General features: G+C 44.3%; 3 protein-coding genes across 4 annotated transcripts in view; all 3 read left to right on the plus strand.

The window, feature by feature from the left end:
* The first annotated feature begins 237 nt into the window (after window positions 1-237).
* On the plus strand, window positions 238-709 carry LOC108030534 (mitochondrial import inner membrane translocase subunit Tim13). The gene has a single exon (XM_017103427.3). The coding sequence runs from the start codon at window positions 375-377 to the stop codon at window positions 651-653; it is 279 nt and encodes a 92-aa protein (XP_016958916.1). The 5' UTR covers window positions 238-374; the 3' UTR covers window positions 654-709.
* Window positions 710-3,477: 2,768 nt separating this feature from the next.
* LOC122818972 (serine-rich adhesin for platelets) lies at window positions 3,478-10,213 on the plus strand. Its single transcript, XM_050886711.1, has 4 exons — window positions 3,478-3,494; window positions 3,551-6,413; window positions 6,504-6,799; window positions 7,262-10,213. Exons 1-4 carry the CDS (start codon window positions 3,485-3,487, stop codon window positions 9,982-9,984), a joined length of 5,892 nt encoding a protein of 1,963 aa, XP_050742668.1. The 5' UTR covers window positions 3,478-3,484; the 3' UTR covers window positions 9,985-10,213.
* A 1,197-nt stretch (window positions 10,214-11,410) lies between these two features.
* The window catches only part of LOC108030650 (uncharacterized), a 34,075-nt gene continuing 28,449 nt past the window's right edge, over window positions 11,411-17,036 (plus strand). Inside the window, exon 1 of one of the 2 annotated variants that reach the window (XM_017103668.3) lies at window positions 11,411-11,997. The gene's annotated coding sequence lies outside the window, so the exon portion shown is untranslated. The remainder of the gene's footprint in view (window positions 11,998-17,036) is intronic. The other variant, XM_017103669.3, reaches the window with a different exon arrangement.

Genomic DNA, 17,036 nt, shown 5'->3' on the forward strand with positions numbered 1-17,036 from the left:
GTATAAAACAGCGTTCGGCAATTCTCACACAAAAAAGTTCTTACTATATTATGTGCGGACCCCTTTATGAATTTTTCTTTATTTTATTTTATATGGTAAATAATTTTTGTGCAAAAGTCTTTATATTGGAGCTATAACCCTGAGCAAAAATAAAAATAAAATAATTTTGTGGATAGTATAATACCTAAAACACTTCCTTTTCAATCGAAACTGGTTGCTATTTTACCCCTCTAGTCAACAGTAAGCTGAGATCTTTCAGTCCGACTCCCGTGTTTTGACCACAACATAAACTTAAACATAGTGTTCAGATTTGAGAAATTTTAGAAAATTCATTCAGAAAATTGAGAAATTTTAAATTAAATTGATGTTCCGAAATGGCTGCCGCCAACATGGAGAAGGGTGAGCTGATGAGCCAGGTGAAGCAGCAGATCGCTCTGGCCAACGCCCAGGAGATGCTCTCGAAGATGACCGAGAAGTGTTTCAAGAAGTGCATCCAGAAGCCGGGCAAGGCGCTGGACACCACCGAGCAGAGGTGCATTTCGCAGTGCATGGATCGCTTCATGGACGCCTGGAATCTGGTGTCCCGCACCTACGGCAACCGTCTACAAAGGGAGCAGTACAGGTCAATGGACCCCGTGGAGATGGGCAACTAGGAGTCGACTTCCGCTCACCGTGCAATTAAAACCGAATTTATTTTGTTCCTGATGAAGTCTGAACTCGATTTTGAGTGGTTTTAAATCTGTTGACAGTCAACCCTTCAGTGGGCGCTTATCGCTGCTGAGGTGATAGCCGGCTGATTATGTGGAATGCAACTGCAAGTGAAGACCCTCCTGAGGGTTGGGGTTGTCTTCGCGTGTAACCCCATAGCCGCCGGCTTGATATGTGCACTTTTCCTGATCGTTATCGTGTTTGGAATGGTCTCGTTAGCTAACGGATGAGCAAGTGCTCGGCTCACTGGTCAAATGCAATTCGCACGGAGACGCTGGTTTCCCAAGCACTGAAAAGTGTAGTTTCGAGACCACTCTAATCCATTGCAGCATTTTCTGCAATATGCAAATTCATCTCGATTTTCTTGCTAAGTCTACAGTTTTTTTGGTGACTAGCAACAATGTGGTTAGGGTTTCGATAAAGTGAAAGATACTTTAGCTAAGATACCCGTATTTTCTGGTTAAAGAAGGGTATGATATATTATAAGTACACGTCGCATTATTTGTGGAATCTTTTTAACCCCAGCTTGAATGGATGCAAATTTATTTTATAAAATCTTTGTCAGTGTAACCCATATGCAAAAAGTTGTTCCCAGTCATCTACAAATAGTTTAAAAAGTTACAATCCTACATCTAATAAAGTTATGCATTTTAGTTTCAGAGATTGCTTTGTGCTTAACCCGTTTTTTCCTTATATTGAGATTTACTATATATTAATCTACTATTATGATCAGCAGAAAAATACATTTTGAAAGTATTCATAACTTGATATATAAATCAGCAAACTTTCATAACAAGTGATTATTTTTCGGAAGCCAAATTTTACATAGACCCCCTGATAGGTAAACCGCCTTAAGGCCACTTAAATCAAAATTAACACGGGTGTATGCATTTTTGTTGGCGGCCAAAGTCAAACAACTAGACCTCGTAGAGGAGCTATCAAAATTCGCTGATATCTCTGCTGGCGAACCCACGGACATGGCAATTTTCGGCCATTTTAGTGGGTGCAGGTGACCCCGTGCACTGGCCAAAAAAACGCTGCAAGTAATTCAAAAATTAATAAAAAAAAACAAAAAATCAAAAATAATAAAAATGCAAAAGATAAAATGCGAATTCGTGGCCGAACTTATTGGCTCGAATACCAGAGGTAACAAAATCCAAATGGGATTTTTCCTCAACTAGGTACATTCGAAGCCACACAAGTTACGATAAGAGTGCGGGCCAAAACACTGCTATATGGTGGAGTCCGGAGCTTGCCGCCCCGAGCTTTCTATCATTCTAAAAATAGTAATAACGCCCACCTGTCCCGCCCCTCCCAGGGCAACAACAACGCCTGTGCCCCGGGGTTTTGAGTAATCATTGCAAGAATACGGGTACGATAAGTGCTGAGACGGCCCCGTTATCTGAACAACTAATCGGAAGTGTTGGGCCGCCGAGGGGCGGTGGCAGGTGGTGGGAGGCTAGTGGGTCCGTGGGTTGGGCGGTGGCTTCACCCGGGGCGGCAGGTGGGCTAGGGCAGCCGTTACACTACCGCCCGCAGGTCTACTTCGGTCGACATTGGCGTCCGCGCAAGGTGAGCCGCGATAAAGGCTTGCTGACAGCGCCATTATGCGTCCAGATTAGATGATTATGAAGATTATAAATGGGCTTGGAACAGTTCTCGAAAGACGAGGAAATCTTTTATCATCATCTAAGATGTGATTATTTTCGATTTGGTATTAATCATTGTATTCGGATGATCTGACCCTATATTATATCTAGGTATTTACATCATATTGATAAATAAAAAAAATGAAATTGCAGAATGTTATAAAATTTTTTGATCAATTGTTATAAAAATTGTTAATCACTAATCTGTTATGTAAGCATGTTAATTGTTTCCTTCATATTGTTAAGCTCAACGTGTCATAACCATTAAGTTGGTTGATTAAGGAAATATTTAAATGTTATACTACAAAAAAAAGAATGTTATGATTTGAAATTCACGAGCAATTATTATTGAATAAGTGTGTAGTAACAATTCTTATGACCCCAACAGATAAAGTTTACTTACAAAGGAGATTGAAAATGGTAAGCAAGTAAATGGAGATGATTGAAAGGTATAAGCAGACGATTTTATAAGAAAAATATCCACCTAATCTAAGGAAAGGGAACGATTTTGCAATAAATCCGCCGACTTAATATTACCATTATCAGATATTTTGGTGTTTGACCCAAAAGCTTTCTATGGAAAATTTGTAAGACGAAACATTTTGTACAAGGTATTTGATTTTTGCCAAGGGCGGCGCATTGTTCCAATTGGAATGGTGGAATTTGCATAGTATCCGGTAATTGAAACTGTAGGTTCGACAAACTTTTAAACGATGAAATCAGTAATAATTCTTTTTTTATATCCCAGATTGCCTTACAATGACTCTTAACCGCTGTGCAGCCCCTTAAATACTATTCAAATTACATCGGTTATAGCCAAATCTTTTTATAGATGGGAGTAATACAAATCTTTTCCTACAAATAGGACTCATTATTGGGTCGTCATTTGTTTTGCACTATTACGCCATGCACTAGCGAACTATTTCCGATTTCATTATCGGACAAATGTTTCACACACAAGAACCACTCTGTTTTGGTTAGTGTTTCATTTATTTAAAATACTTGTACTCTACAAGTTTCTTTACACATTCCACTTGAGATTACTACTTGGTTTTTAGCGGAACAGTAAGGTATAAAAGGCGGACACCTTGCCTGCCCCGTTTCATTTTCTTCAATGTGTTTTTAAAATGCAAGTTGGTAAGTAAGATACAAAGTAATTAATTAAACGAAATCTGTATCCCTGATTGTTTCAGTGAAAGTCCTTTGGGCTTTTCTTTGGATCCTTCCTCAGGCCCTGGCAACGGATTTATGCGCAGGACAATCGTTTGGATCGAGAGCAGTCGACCTCGAAGATCCCCAGTCGTATTACCTCTGCTTAGGTTTTTTCGGCCATATAAAAAAAACATGCGAAAACGGATATTTGTTTGATAGTCAAACGCAGGGATGTATAATTAATAACCAGACAAGCCTAAAAAAGCTTCAAAGCCCAAAAAAGAATGCGGATAAAAACGAAGTTAGCATCACACAAAATGTGAACGTGGACAGACCACTAATATTTAACATCTTTGGAAACTTCAACTTTTTTGCGAGTTTATGGGGCGGCTCCGAGAAAACGACTCCCTTGCCACCGAAAACCAGCCAAATTTCTCAACTGCACTTAATTGGAGCTCAGGAAATTGACCCGTTGTCTTCCAAAAACGCAACATCAACTCCATGGCCCCCAGATGGTTCACAAGCTGTACATTTCACACAGGAAACTAGCTCCAAAAAATCTTTCTTCACTATATTATCGTCGAATCCTGCTAAATCGAAAAACACTGGAAATCGGTTGCCTACAGAAGTTTCCTTAGTAGGAAGCTTTGGCTCGGAAAGCCCCGTGTCTACGAAATCTTCAACAAGTTCTAAAATTCCCTCAAGCTCAATCTATCCAGAATCATCAACAAGCGTGACGGACGGTTCATCCTCAGCAGCAGAAAGTTCCACGCAATCAAGTAGCTCAAACTCGGAAAGTAGCTCGTCTACAGAAGGTTTCGTAGAAAATCTAATCTCAATCTCGAAAAGTGCTTTCTCTACAGAATCATCAATTGAGATAGATTTAAGTTCAGAGAGTTATCCAAAAGTAAAAAGTGTCAGTTCTGAAAACCCCTTGTCTAAGAAATCATCAACGGAAGCCGTAGATGAGTTTTCGTCATCAAAATCTTTACTAGGAAGTTCAAAGCTGGAAAGTGAGTTGTTCACAGGACCCTCATCAGACAGTTCTAAGCAAGATAAAAAATCAATATCTGAAAATCCGTTATCCTCAACTACAGCATCATCAAAAGAGTCTTCAGTAGAAAATTCAACACAAGATAGTGGATCAACCTCTGAAAATTCGTTGTCCACAGAATCTGCATTGGAAAGTTCGACGCCAGGTGGTGGGTCTACCTCTGAAAGTCCGTTGTCCACAGAATCTTCATTAGAAAGCTCGACGCCAGATATTGAAACAAGCTCTGAAAGTTCGTTGTCCACAGAATCATCATCAGACAAGTCTACGCCAGATAATGAATCAACCTCTGAAAATCCGTCGACCACAGAATCATTCGTAGAAAGTTCGACACCAGGTATTGAAACAACCTCTGAAAGTTCGTTATCCACAGAATCATCAGCAGACTCTTCATCAGAAAGTCCGTTGTCCACAGAGCCTGCATTGGGAAGTTCGACACCAAATGGTGGGTCAACCTCCGAAAATCCGTTGTCCACAGAATTTTCATTGGATAATTCGACGCCGAACGGTGGGTCAACCTCTGAAAGTCCGTTGTCCACAGAATCATCAGCAGAGTCTTCATCAGAAAGTCCGTTGTCCACAGAGTCTGCATTGGAAAGTTCGACACCAAATGGTGGGTCAACCTCCGAAAATCCGTTGTCCACAGAATCCTCATTGGATAGTTCGACTCTGGATGGTGGGTCAACCTCTGAAAGTCCGTTGTCCACAGAGTCTGCATTGGAAAGTTCGACACCAAATGGTGGGTCAACCTCTGAAAGTCCGTTGTCCACAGAATCTTTAACAGGAAGTTCGACGCCAGAGTCTTCATCAGAAAGTCCGTTGTCCACAGATTCTGCATTGGAAAGTTCGACGCCAAATGGTGGGTCAACCTCTGAAAATCCCTTGTCCACCGAATCAGCACTGGAAAATTCGACGCCAGATCGTGGGTCTTCCTCTGAAAGTCCGTTGTCCACGGAGTCTGCATTGGAAAGTTCGACACCAAATGGTGGGTCAACCTCTGAAAGTCCGTTGTCCACAGAATCCTCATTGGATAGTTCGACTCCGGATGGTGGGTCAACCTCTGAAAGTCCGTTGTCCACAGAATCTTCATTGGATAATTCGACGCCGGATGGTGGGTCAACCTCTGAAAGTCCGTTGTCCACAGAATCTTTAATAGGAAGTTCGACGCCAGAGTCTTCATCAGAAAGTCCGTTGTCCACAGATTCTGCATTGGAAAGTTCGACGCCAAATGGTGGGTCAACCTCTGAAAATCCCTTGTCCACCGAATCAGCACTGGAAAATTCGACGCCAGATCGTGGGTCTTCCTCTGAAAGTCCGTTGTCCACGGAGTCTGCATTGGAAAGTTCGACACCAAATGGTGGGTCAACCTCTGAAAGTCCGTTGTCCACAGAATCCTCATTGGATAATTCGACGCCGGATGGTGGGTCAACCTCTGAAAGTCCGTTGTTCACAGAATCTGCATTGGAAAGTTCGACACCAAATGGTGGGTCATCCTCTGAAAGTCCGTTGTCCACAGAATCTTCATTGGATAGTTCGACGCCGGATGGTAGATCTACCTCTGAAAGTCCGTTGTCCACAGAGTCTGCATTAGAAAGCTCGACGCCAGATATTGAAACAACCTCTGAAAGTTCGTTGTCCACAGAATCATCATCAGACAAGTCTACGCCAGATAATGGATCAACCTCTGAAAATCCGTTGAACACAGAATCTTTTGAAAAAAGTTCGACGCCAGGTATTGAAACAAGCTCTGAAAGTTTGTTGACCACAGAATCTGCATTGGAAAGTTCGACACCAAATGGTGGGTCATCCTCTGAAAGTCCGTTGTCCACAGAATCCTCATTGGATAATTCGACGCCGGATGGTGGGTCAACCTCTGAAAATCCGTTGTCCACTGAGTCTGCATTGAAAAGTTCGACACCAAATGGTGGGTCAATCTCTGAAAGTCCGTTGTCCACAGAATCCTCATTGGATAATTCGACTCCGGATGGTGGGTCAACCTCTGAAAGTCCGTTGTCCACAGAGTCTGCATTGGAAAGTTCGACACCAAATGGTGGGTCAACCTCTGAAAGTCCGTTGTCCACAGAATCCTCATTGGATAATTCGACTCCGGATGGTGGGTCAACCTCTGAAAGTCCGTTGTCCACAGAGTCTGCATTGGAAAGTTCGACACCAAATGGTGGGTCAACCTCTGAAAGTCCGTTGTCCACAGAATCCTCATTGGATAATTCGACGCCGGATGGTGGGTCAACCTCTGAAAGTCCGTTGTTCACAGAATCTGCATTGGAAAGTTCGACACCAAATGGTGGGTCATCCTCTGAAAGTCCGTTGTCCACAGAGTCTGCATTAGAAAGCTCGACGCCAGATATTGAAACAACCTCTGAAAGTTCGTTGTCCACAGAATCATCATCAGACAAGTCTACGCCAGATAATGAATCAACCTCTGAAAATCCGTCGACCACAGAATCATTCGTAGAAAGTTCGACACCAGGTATTGAAACAACCTCTGAAAGTTCGTTATCCACAGAATCATCAGCAGACTCTTCATCAGAAAGTCCGTTGTCCACAGAGCCTGCATTGGAAAGTTCGACACCAAATGGTGGGTCAACCTCCGAAAATCCGTTGTCCACAGAATTTTCATTGGATAATTCGACGCCGAACGGTGGGTCAACCTCTGAAAGTCCGTTGTCCACAGAATCATCAGCAGAGTCTTCATCAGAAAGTCCGTTGTCCACAGAGTCTGCATTGGAAAGTTCGACACCAAATGGTGGGTTAACCTCCGAAAATCCGTTGTCCACAGAATCCTCATTGGATAGTTCGACTCTGGATGGTGGGTCAACCTCTGAAAGTCCGTTGTCCACAGAGTCTGCATTGGAAAGTTCGACACCAAATGGTGGGTCAACCTCCGAAAATCCGTTGTCCACAGAATCCTCATTGGATAGTTCGACTCCGGATGGTGGGTCAACCTCTGAAAGTCCGTTGTCCACAGAGTCTGCATTGGAAAGTTCGACACCAAATGGTGGGTCAACCTCTGAAAGTCCGTTGTCCACGGAGTCTGCATTGGAAAGTTCGACACCAAATGGTGGGTCAACCTCCGAAAATCCGTTGTCCACAGAATCCTCATTGGATAGTTCGACTCCGGATGGTGGGTCAACCTCTGAAAGTCCGTTGTCCACAGAGTCTGCATTGGAAAGTTCGACACCAAATGGTGGGTCAACCTCTGAAAATCCCTTGTCCACCGAATCAGCACTGGAAAATTCGACGCCAGACCGTGGGTCTTCCTCTGAAAGTCCGTTGTCCACGGAGTCTGCATTGGAAAGTTCGACACCAAATGGTGGGTCAACCTCTGAAAATCCGTTGTCCACAGAGTCTGCATTAGAAAGCTCGACGCCAGATATTGAAACAACCTCTGAAAGTTCGTTGTCTACAGAATCATCATCAGACAAGTCTACACCAGATAAAGAATCAACCTCTGAAAACCCTTTGACCACAGAATCTTTAATAGAAAGTTCGACGCCAGGTATTAAAACAACCTCTGAAAGTTCGTTGTCCACAGAATCCTCATTGGATAGTTCGACGCCGGATGGTGGGTCATCCTCTGCAAGTCCGTTGTCCACAGAGTCTGCATTGGAAAGTTCGACACCAAATGGTGGATCAACCTCTGAAAGTCCGTTGTCCACAGAGTCTGCATTTGAAAGTTCGACGCCAGGTGATCGGTCAACCTCTGAAAGCCCGTTGACCACAGAGTCTTCATTGGAAAGTTCGTCTTCAGATGGTGGGTCAACCTCTAAAAGCCCGTTGACCACAGAGTCTTCATCAGAAATTTCGACACAATGTAGTGGGCCATCCTCTGAAAATCCGTTGTCCACAGAATCTTCATTAGAAAGCTCGACACCAGATAGTAAAACAACCACTAAAAGTACGTTGTCCACAGAATCATCAGCGGAGTCTTCATCGGAAAGTACGACGCCAGGTGGCGGGTCAACCTCCAAAAGTCCGTTGTCCACAAGATCATCAACAGAATCTTCAACAGATAAGTCTTCTCCAGATATTGGACGAACCTCTGAAAATCCGGTGACAACAGAATCTTCATCAGAAAAAACCACAGAATATAGTACATCAATCTCTAATAACCCGTTATCCACACAATCATCGACAGAGAGTTCGTCGGATAAGTCGACGCAAGTTAGTGGATCAAGCTCTAAAAGTCCATTGACCACAGAATCATCATCAGATACTTCGACGGAAGAAAGTAGATCAACCTCTGAAAATCCGTTAACCACAGAATCATCCACAAAACCATCATCAAAAAGTTCGACGCAGGGAAGTGTATCACGCTCTCCTCGCCCGACGTCTACAATAACAGATAGCTCCACAGCAAATAGTATTTTAAGCTCAGCGAATCCATCGACGTTACAACCTTCAACAGGTACCACTTACATCAAAACGCCGTCCTCAACACCTTCATCAGCAGAAAGTTCAACGGGAAAAAATACTTTAAGCACTAAAAGTTCAACGGAGAATGTCATCTCAAGTTCACCATCTACACTAAGTTCTACAAAAATTACCACCGAGAAGGGCGGAGGATCCACTGGTAAGCCGTCCACTGTCACCACACCGTGCACCCGATTCCCAACTCCACGGAGTTCAACAACTACAACTCAAAGAAACAACGTTTGCTTCACTAGAACAGCACCGTGTACCAACGGAAGAAGTCCAAAAAGTTCGACGCAGGGTAAGCTCGGTAGAACATCAACTTTAGAACACCCTACACGAAGAACTGAAAGTCACCAAGAAGAAAGAACTGATTGCAGCAACTTGCCCAATGGAGTCTTCCTGAGGGACGCCCAGTCATGCAATAAGTATTATGTCTGTCTGAATGGAAAGCCGATTCCCGGCCACTGTCCCAGAAACCTGAACTTTGACATCAAGAGGAAGGTTTGCAATTTTCCCAGTTTGGTAGATTGCTCTATCGATGAGGTTCTGGAATCTGTTACGGAACCCTCGAAACCGGAATCTGCTCCCGACTGCAGGTCACTTAAAAATGGAGCTTATGTTCGGGATCCAAAGTCATGCAGTAAGTTCTACGTCTGCGCCAATGGACGGGCTATATCTCGACAGTGCCCTAGGGGTCTGCACTTTGACTTGAAGTCAAATTTTTGCAATTACCCGAGCCTGGTTCAGTGCTCAATAGACGAGGTCCAGGCCGATTTACATGAGGCATCACTGGCAGATGGAGTACCGGATTGCAGCAAAGTGGAAGAGGAGACAACATTCGGAGACGTCAATCAGCATAATAGGTATTATGTTTGCCTAAAGGGGAAGGCTGTTTTGCACTACTGCAGTCCCGGAAACTGGTTCGATCTCCGAAGTGGGAAATGTGTCGATGAGCGACTGGCTAAGGTGAAAGAACCAAAGCAGCTTTGAATATAGGTGACGTGATCTTTAACCTAGTTTTACGAATTTGGTGATGGGGTTTATTCATATAAAAATATAATGGGTGAATGGGAAAAATTAGATGTATCATATTATCTTAGAGTGGTTACTGACTCAAAAGTTACAAGCAAACTTTATTACAACCTAGCCAGTTAAAGAGTGAAGTGGAAATCCTTGATTTTTCTTCGACTTATTAAGCAAATAAAATACTTACAAACTATCTATTGATTGCATTAAAACTGCAACAGCATAAAATATTAATTAACCTATATTACAAAGAATATGAAAGATGGATTTAAGACTTCTTCAATTGGGACTTGGGGAAAAACAAAAACGTCCGAAAGGCGATTAAGAGCGAAGTCGCCTGTCCATTGTAATTCCGGCCTGCTATCTTGGTGCGTTTCCCATGGAAAAGGCTAGACAGCCGCTAATTTCTTTGTGCGGCGGAAGTGACGCCCGGCCACAAAGTTATCCCATTTAAATTTAATTACGAGATAAACGCGTGTTCCCGGTATTTCTGACGTAGGCTCTTGGGGAGCGTGCTAGCTCCAGTTACCTTAAAGCCCCGACTCCGTCTGCGCTCCGTCTCCGGCTATAATTAAATTGTCCAGGAATCAGGGGGAGGGACCTTCTGTGGGTGGCCGTGGCAGACTGACAGGCACTTTGCGTCACTGTCGTGCGGCGACAAATTACAGGACACGGCTCCTTTGCGCGCCAACTCATCGATAGTAGAACTGGGGGTGGTGCTGCCTCGAAATCGATTTGATTCCAAGGCAAGTCCAGACGGCAGACGCACAAGTCTCATGTTACACTTACCATCTGATAAGAGCTCACGACACCACCCACCCATTTTTCAGCGGCTTTTTAGCAAGCGCTTGAGTGGTGCAAAGACACATTTGGTGAAGTAAATCTTTATAAGCTATCATACATACAATCATGGGTGGGCTCATCTAAGATGTCCCCTGTTTGGGCGCCAAATATGATGACAGTTGGTTAGGCTCTAACACTGCTTTTTGATGGAGTTCTTCTTTAGTATTTATTTAAAATGCATTTAATAATGGCGGAAGTAGCAGTTGATCATTAGTCATTAGAAAATTTAAATAACCCCTTCAACGGGGTTGGCCCCGTCATTGATGACAATGATGTTATTTATACCTATCCCTTTGCCTATAAGCTTCCGGTTTTCTGGTTTCGATTTAGATATATTTCAATATAGTTAATGTTGTTCTCTAACAGGGCGCCAAATTTGAGTACAGTGAACTGTGCCTAGCAAAACCAAAAGCACTGCGCCAGGGGAGAAAGTAGAAGAGAGAAAAGTAGGGGGAGTTTTGCAATGTATGCTGAGAGAGCGCGAGAACATGCCTCAGGGGTGGTTCGTTTTGGGTGGCAGGTTTTTTCTACCACCAAAGGCGCCGGCTTCAGTTCGCCTTCAACTTTGCTCCGCTCCGGTTGCCACAATGGCTCGTTTGAAAGAGCTGTGCATCGCCAGTGCGTTGAAAATATAAACAACTCCCACGGAAAGATTAAACCGTGCGCTAGAAAGTGGATTAACAGTGACTATTACACTTGCAACGAACATTTTCCTAGGCTGAGCTAGGAAGCCAGGCTGCCCACCCTTTTTTGGAGTCTCAGTGGAGCTGTCTAGCCATCTCGCTCGCGCACGGCTTGGCAATCGATAAGCCTAACAGCGGGGCTGCCCACTTGCTGGACGCTGTTAGCTTTGACTGTTAGCATTAAGCAGCGAGTGATTGGAGGTAACAATTTTGAGGCGAGACGCCAAAATAATCGCCACTGGAGACAAACGAGTCACAGTCGCAGTTGAAACGTTGAGTGAGGAGCTTTTCGTCGCGCTGTCCCAACCCGCCATTGTGTAAAATATACTATCGAAACTGAACTGAATGCTGAATATACAAAAAGCTTGTGTTTAAAAATAATCGCTCGAACTTTGGCACAATAACAAGAGCCATGTTCATCTGTGCATGTTAAGTGATCAATCTGAATTTTGTGAGTAGTTCTAATGGTATGCGAGACATCATGCGACTTTCAATTAATCGGCTGCTGTGTAGCATTTTATGGAACTATCCTTAAACAACATAAGCCGAGTGCATAATAAATTCAGATACGGTGTCGTAAAGAGGCCAAAAAGAACGAGTATTGCGGATGGGCACCGCTCTCGAGGACCAGAAAAGCGGGAACGGTAGCGCCAGCGGCAGCGGGAGTAGAAACAGGATAAGGAACAGGATCGGGGGTTGCTGCTCGCGTACTCCCTGTCCTGCGTTGAGGTCATTTGCACTCATTTGTCGCGAGGCCCGAAAAGGGGGTGGATTTCGGCCGCCGGTTAATCTCATTCATCAGAGAGCCGCAAGACGGAGCCGTCAAGTTGAGTTTTACACATTTTACGCCCCCGACTGCGAGTACTACGAGCGAGTAGTATTCTGGTGCGCTCTCTTTGCGAGAGAGCTCACCCCCTCTGCTGAGAGCGCACCAAGGACTCTGTTAAGGCTGCCGTCTCGCTCGCTCGCCCGCCGGAGTGGTGCGGTGTGGTCGATGGCGAAGGTCCTTCACGCATATCCCTGGCATATATACACGTGTGTGCGTGTGCAGGAGTACATACTACAGCAGCAGGCGGATGTGTGAAAGTAGTGCCATCGACACACCAACACACACACACCATCGCACATGCCAGGGTCAGGTCAGGAAGCGTGGTAATGGAGGATTATTCTGTTGCTTCCCCACTGCCCCACTCCCCGCTCCGTTTTGGATTTTCTAATTTATATTTTTTGTTCGACCAGGTCTTAGCCAAGGCTCCCCGGCAGGTGATTTATTTGTGTCCGCACTCCATAAAGCCCAGTAGTTCTCGCTGCGAGCCGTAATCCCTGCCACCACTCGAGGGACCCATATAAAGGCAGTCAGGGCTTCCTAACTGGCACATCAGTGGTGGACAATAAAACTCTTATTGGAGACGAAACTCATTTTCGAAAATTTCCAATTCAAAGTCCCCAAAGTCCAAAGGAAATAATAATGTAGGCTAGCTAAAACCTAGAGCTCAATTATAGGTAAAAAGGATACCTTATTTTTGAAGCTTCGACAGTCAAATATTGAAGGGATTCACCATTGTCTATATATATAGGCCTGTCCAATGTTTTCTTCGCAAAGAGGGACTTCCTTGATCAAACTTATACTACACAAAGTTCCATTAAGAAGAGTTTAATGTTTTAATAGCTTTATAAGGAACCTAACATTCAAATATTTTTATACAGACTGTCCGCTCTAAAGTCCACTTCCTGTCAACCTTTTTCTAAACGAATTAAACCAGAATTTGATCCTGAGAAAATTCTGGATTTGTTAAATGGCACCGTAAGGCGGGATAATGCTGCTTGGCTGTTGCGGTGGACAGCCACGCTCCAATTCGCTGGACCAGGCGAGCGTATTAATCATTGGCCTGACCTCGACTCTTTCGAACCAACCCCCGAGAACACCCTTTCCGCGCCTTACGGGAAAACAAGTTGATGGGGCTGTCAGCTTATGTGCTGCGCTGGGCACAAATGAGAAAACTGCCAGAGGCTGAACATAAAAATAAATAAATAAATTTGATTGCGATTGCGGTTTCTTGTCTGGACGTGGACGTGGACTTGGACATGGACAAGGACACGGACAGGGTCCCGGATTTCGCCCCGGGCTCGTCCCCGCCATTAATCTGTCAGTGGGATTTGGCGAAAGGCAAATCGAGGGCTTTGATTTCTCCGTATTTCGGCTTCCGATTGCTCTTGTCATCATGCGGCTGCTTTTTGCGTCTTGGGATTGTCTCAGCTGTCACTCGTTAGGGTTTCTTGTCGACACCCGTTCTCTAAGCCATGTCCTCGGACCCAAAGTCCTCCACTTTCACGGTTTTTCATTGCAATCGCCATGGCAGCACAATCCCATGATTTGGCACTTTGGAGCTTAAGGAAATGGGCATCGTGAGTGGCAGAGCGAGGCGGTTATGTCAACACTCCATTGAAGCCATTTGCGAAGGAAAAGTGTTCCAAAGTCACTAAAAAAGCATAAGCCCTCGGAAAGACATAGTTCAACAACACTGAGTCAGCAAATAAACTCCGCTGATATTCATATATTTTACAAGTTTTAATGTTTATGGGTGGGGAGCAATTGTAAAACTATCCCTCAGACACATCATTGAAAACCCATAAAAGGACTAAATGCAGAGGAAAATGACTTCAAAACACACGCAAACATGTTTCGCACAAAGGGGCTAAGCGAAAGCGATGGCCAAAACAATGCGCCCCCTCCTTGGCCCTTTGAAAATGGAGAGCCCCTTCTTGCCACTGAAATTACTCATTCGCCGTGGAGCACGACTGCACTCACACATAGTGACGTGTTCTGTTCCTGGCTCCGCCGTTGTTGCCGGCAGCCCTGTTCCGTTTTCAGCAGACAAATAGACATGCCCCCTGCAGACGTGAGTCAGACGCGGACGGAGACTGGCGGACACGGCGCGGATGCGGATGCGGAGCCGGACGGACACGGCCATGGACGGACAGGGACGGACACAGGCGGACAGGGCGGACGGCCGGACGGACGGACAGACGGGGAAAGCGGTTGGCAAACATGCATGCACCAAGAAAAAAGCATAGCAATTCAGATCAACATATATCAGTTTTCCTTCCTTGTTGAAAAACAAAAAAATTCTATTTAATTAATATATAACATAAGCAATCCATATTGATTCTTTTAAATTGAAACACATTATTTTTGAATTATTAAACACAATCATCAAGAAAAGAAAATGTTCCTAAAATATTAATCAAATTTGCCAGCAATCGAGTATCTAAGAACCATGAAACCGACTAGAAGTCTTAATAAATTTTCACCGTGTAGCCGGGTGCTGAAAAAATGCGAAATCCGCTCGCATTCGCATTCGCTGGCTGGTGTTGGCCAAGTGTTGCCAGCATAAAGCACTCCGCCGCCATAACGTAATTTCTTTTGTTTACAACGTCCTGCAGTTAATACATTTGCATTGTGTGTGGCCGAGGTGTCGGCGAACGCTCCCACACGGCTTCAGCCCCAGGACGACAAACACGGGACAAAGGGCGTCCCTTCGGAGGCCAACCCCCTTCGGCCATTGTGGCTGCTACTGCCTTCACCCCTCCGCCAGTGCTTTCCTTTCTGCCGCTTTCCCCGTATTCACTGAAAGCCAAAGTGAGCGTTTTTGTGTGCTTTTAGCGCGCTGTCCAAAATGGTTCAGGTGCGCGGAGCGAACACGATTTTATGTCATGCATTGTATATAAATATTTATAATGCACTCGTATGCCAAAGTCGGGCGGTTACTTACTGGAAGTTACTAAAAAGGGCTGTAAGTGCCAGTCACCAGCAGCATATCAAAACTTATCCTAATCTATTTTGAAATGTGTGATCAAAAACTAAGATAGTGAGCTTTAAAGAGTGGCACCTATAAAGTTATCCCAGCCAATCCCAACTTGAGTCTGAATATATGAACAACTAAAGGTGTGATCGTAATCTTTAAATAAATTCGAATAAAATAGGTTTAAGTTTCCAACATTTTAAAATATATTTCCCATTATATTTTTTTCTGGATTTTATTAAATGCCTGGCTGGCTGCCCCGGCATAATGGATATGCCAGGCAGTGATAGCTTCGTCCCCCGGAACCCTCCCTTCTTATTATCTCTTAATGCAAAGCCTTTTGTTTCTCCATCGCTTACTATATACTAAAACTCCATGGACTATCGTAAATATTAGGGCATCAAAATCAAACAAAGAAAGTATAGCCGGAGCACAAAAAATCCCCACGAATGTGGGCTCCAAAGTGATTTGACGATGAAACCCCACAGGGCCATTAATTGTGTGTCGCCTAATTTTTCCCCGCAGCCACGTAGTGTTTGCCATTTTGACTATGGCCAGCCTTTGTCACCAGTATTTCTCCCCGTGACTGACTGCTACTGTGACTAGCACTGTGACTGCTGGCCATGTTTCCAGGGAGCAGGAAAGCGGCTTTTGTTTTTATTTGTAGCTTTTCTTTGTGCCGCACTGCTAGTGCTGGTAATTTATGTGGCTTCCCAGTCCCGCCAACTCCCCTATTTTGCACACATTTCCACCATGGAACTCGGCCAAACGGCAGCCGAAAGCCATTCAGCCAGCTCAAAATTATTCGCTTTGATTCGTATTTTCGGAAAATTTGTAAATTAGAGGGCAATCAAAGCGTAAACTTTTATTTCTCTCGCTGGAAAAGCACACACGAAATTGCTCGGCGTCGCTAACAGGCAAAACGTATCCTCTAATGTCCCTTCGATAGCGATTTTCTCAACTGCCCAGAAAATTGGTTGCCATGGCGGCCGGGACAATAACAAAAATCCGAAAAAGCAGGAGTAGCAGCCATGGCAATACATGTTCGCCTGGCACATCCAGGGTCCCACATCCCACATCCCCCATGCCATGTCCCGAATCCACCTCCCTTCATGTGCGGGGCCTTGTGTGCAAGTGTGAATATTAGGTCACAGTCGTGTGTGTGTTTTCTCTGAAAAGCGAATCGCCGTAGCTGGATTTCCTCGCTCGGGTATTTATTAATTGTAGTTTTCCTTGCCCAACACTTTGTAGCTTGTCCTCGCCTGCTCGCTGTTTGGTGTTTAGTGGAAAGTTTTGGTTCCATCGCATCGGGCTTTAATCACCAAAAACAGTTTTGGTCTGGTTCAGTGGTGCATTACGGTTGGTTCTTTGAATGGTTCTCTGTGAAGTGCACCAAAATATTACATTGTACTTTACTTTTGAGTTGTTGAGGTCTCCAAATAGTTTTACCTTTGTTCAGTGGTCCTTTAAAGGGTTCTCTCCGAAGATTTCTTATGGATTACCGTGTATCCCACTTCAGGGTTGTGAAAATCCTTTTTTTAAGGCCTATATTCTATTATATTGGATAGTACAATCACTTAAGTAATTATCTTGTTCTTTGCTAAAGGAAGATTTCAAGAAACGTTCCCCAAGATTGGAATTTATAGAAACGAAACCTATCTTGGGGCCCCGCCCAACACAAAGCCAC

The sequence above is a fragment of the Drosophila biarmipes genome, chromosome 3L (assembly GCF_025231255.1).
Source record: "Drosophila biarmipes strain raj3 chromosome 3L, RU_DBia_V1.1, whole genome shotgun sequence".
Lineage (NCBI taxonomy): Eukaryota > Metazoa > Arthropoda > Insecta > Diptera > Drosophilidae > Drosophila > Drosophila biarmipes.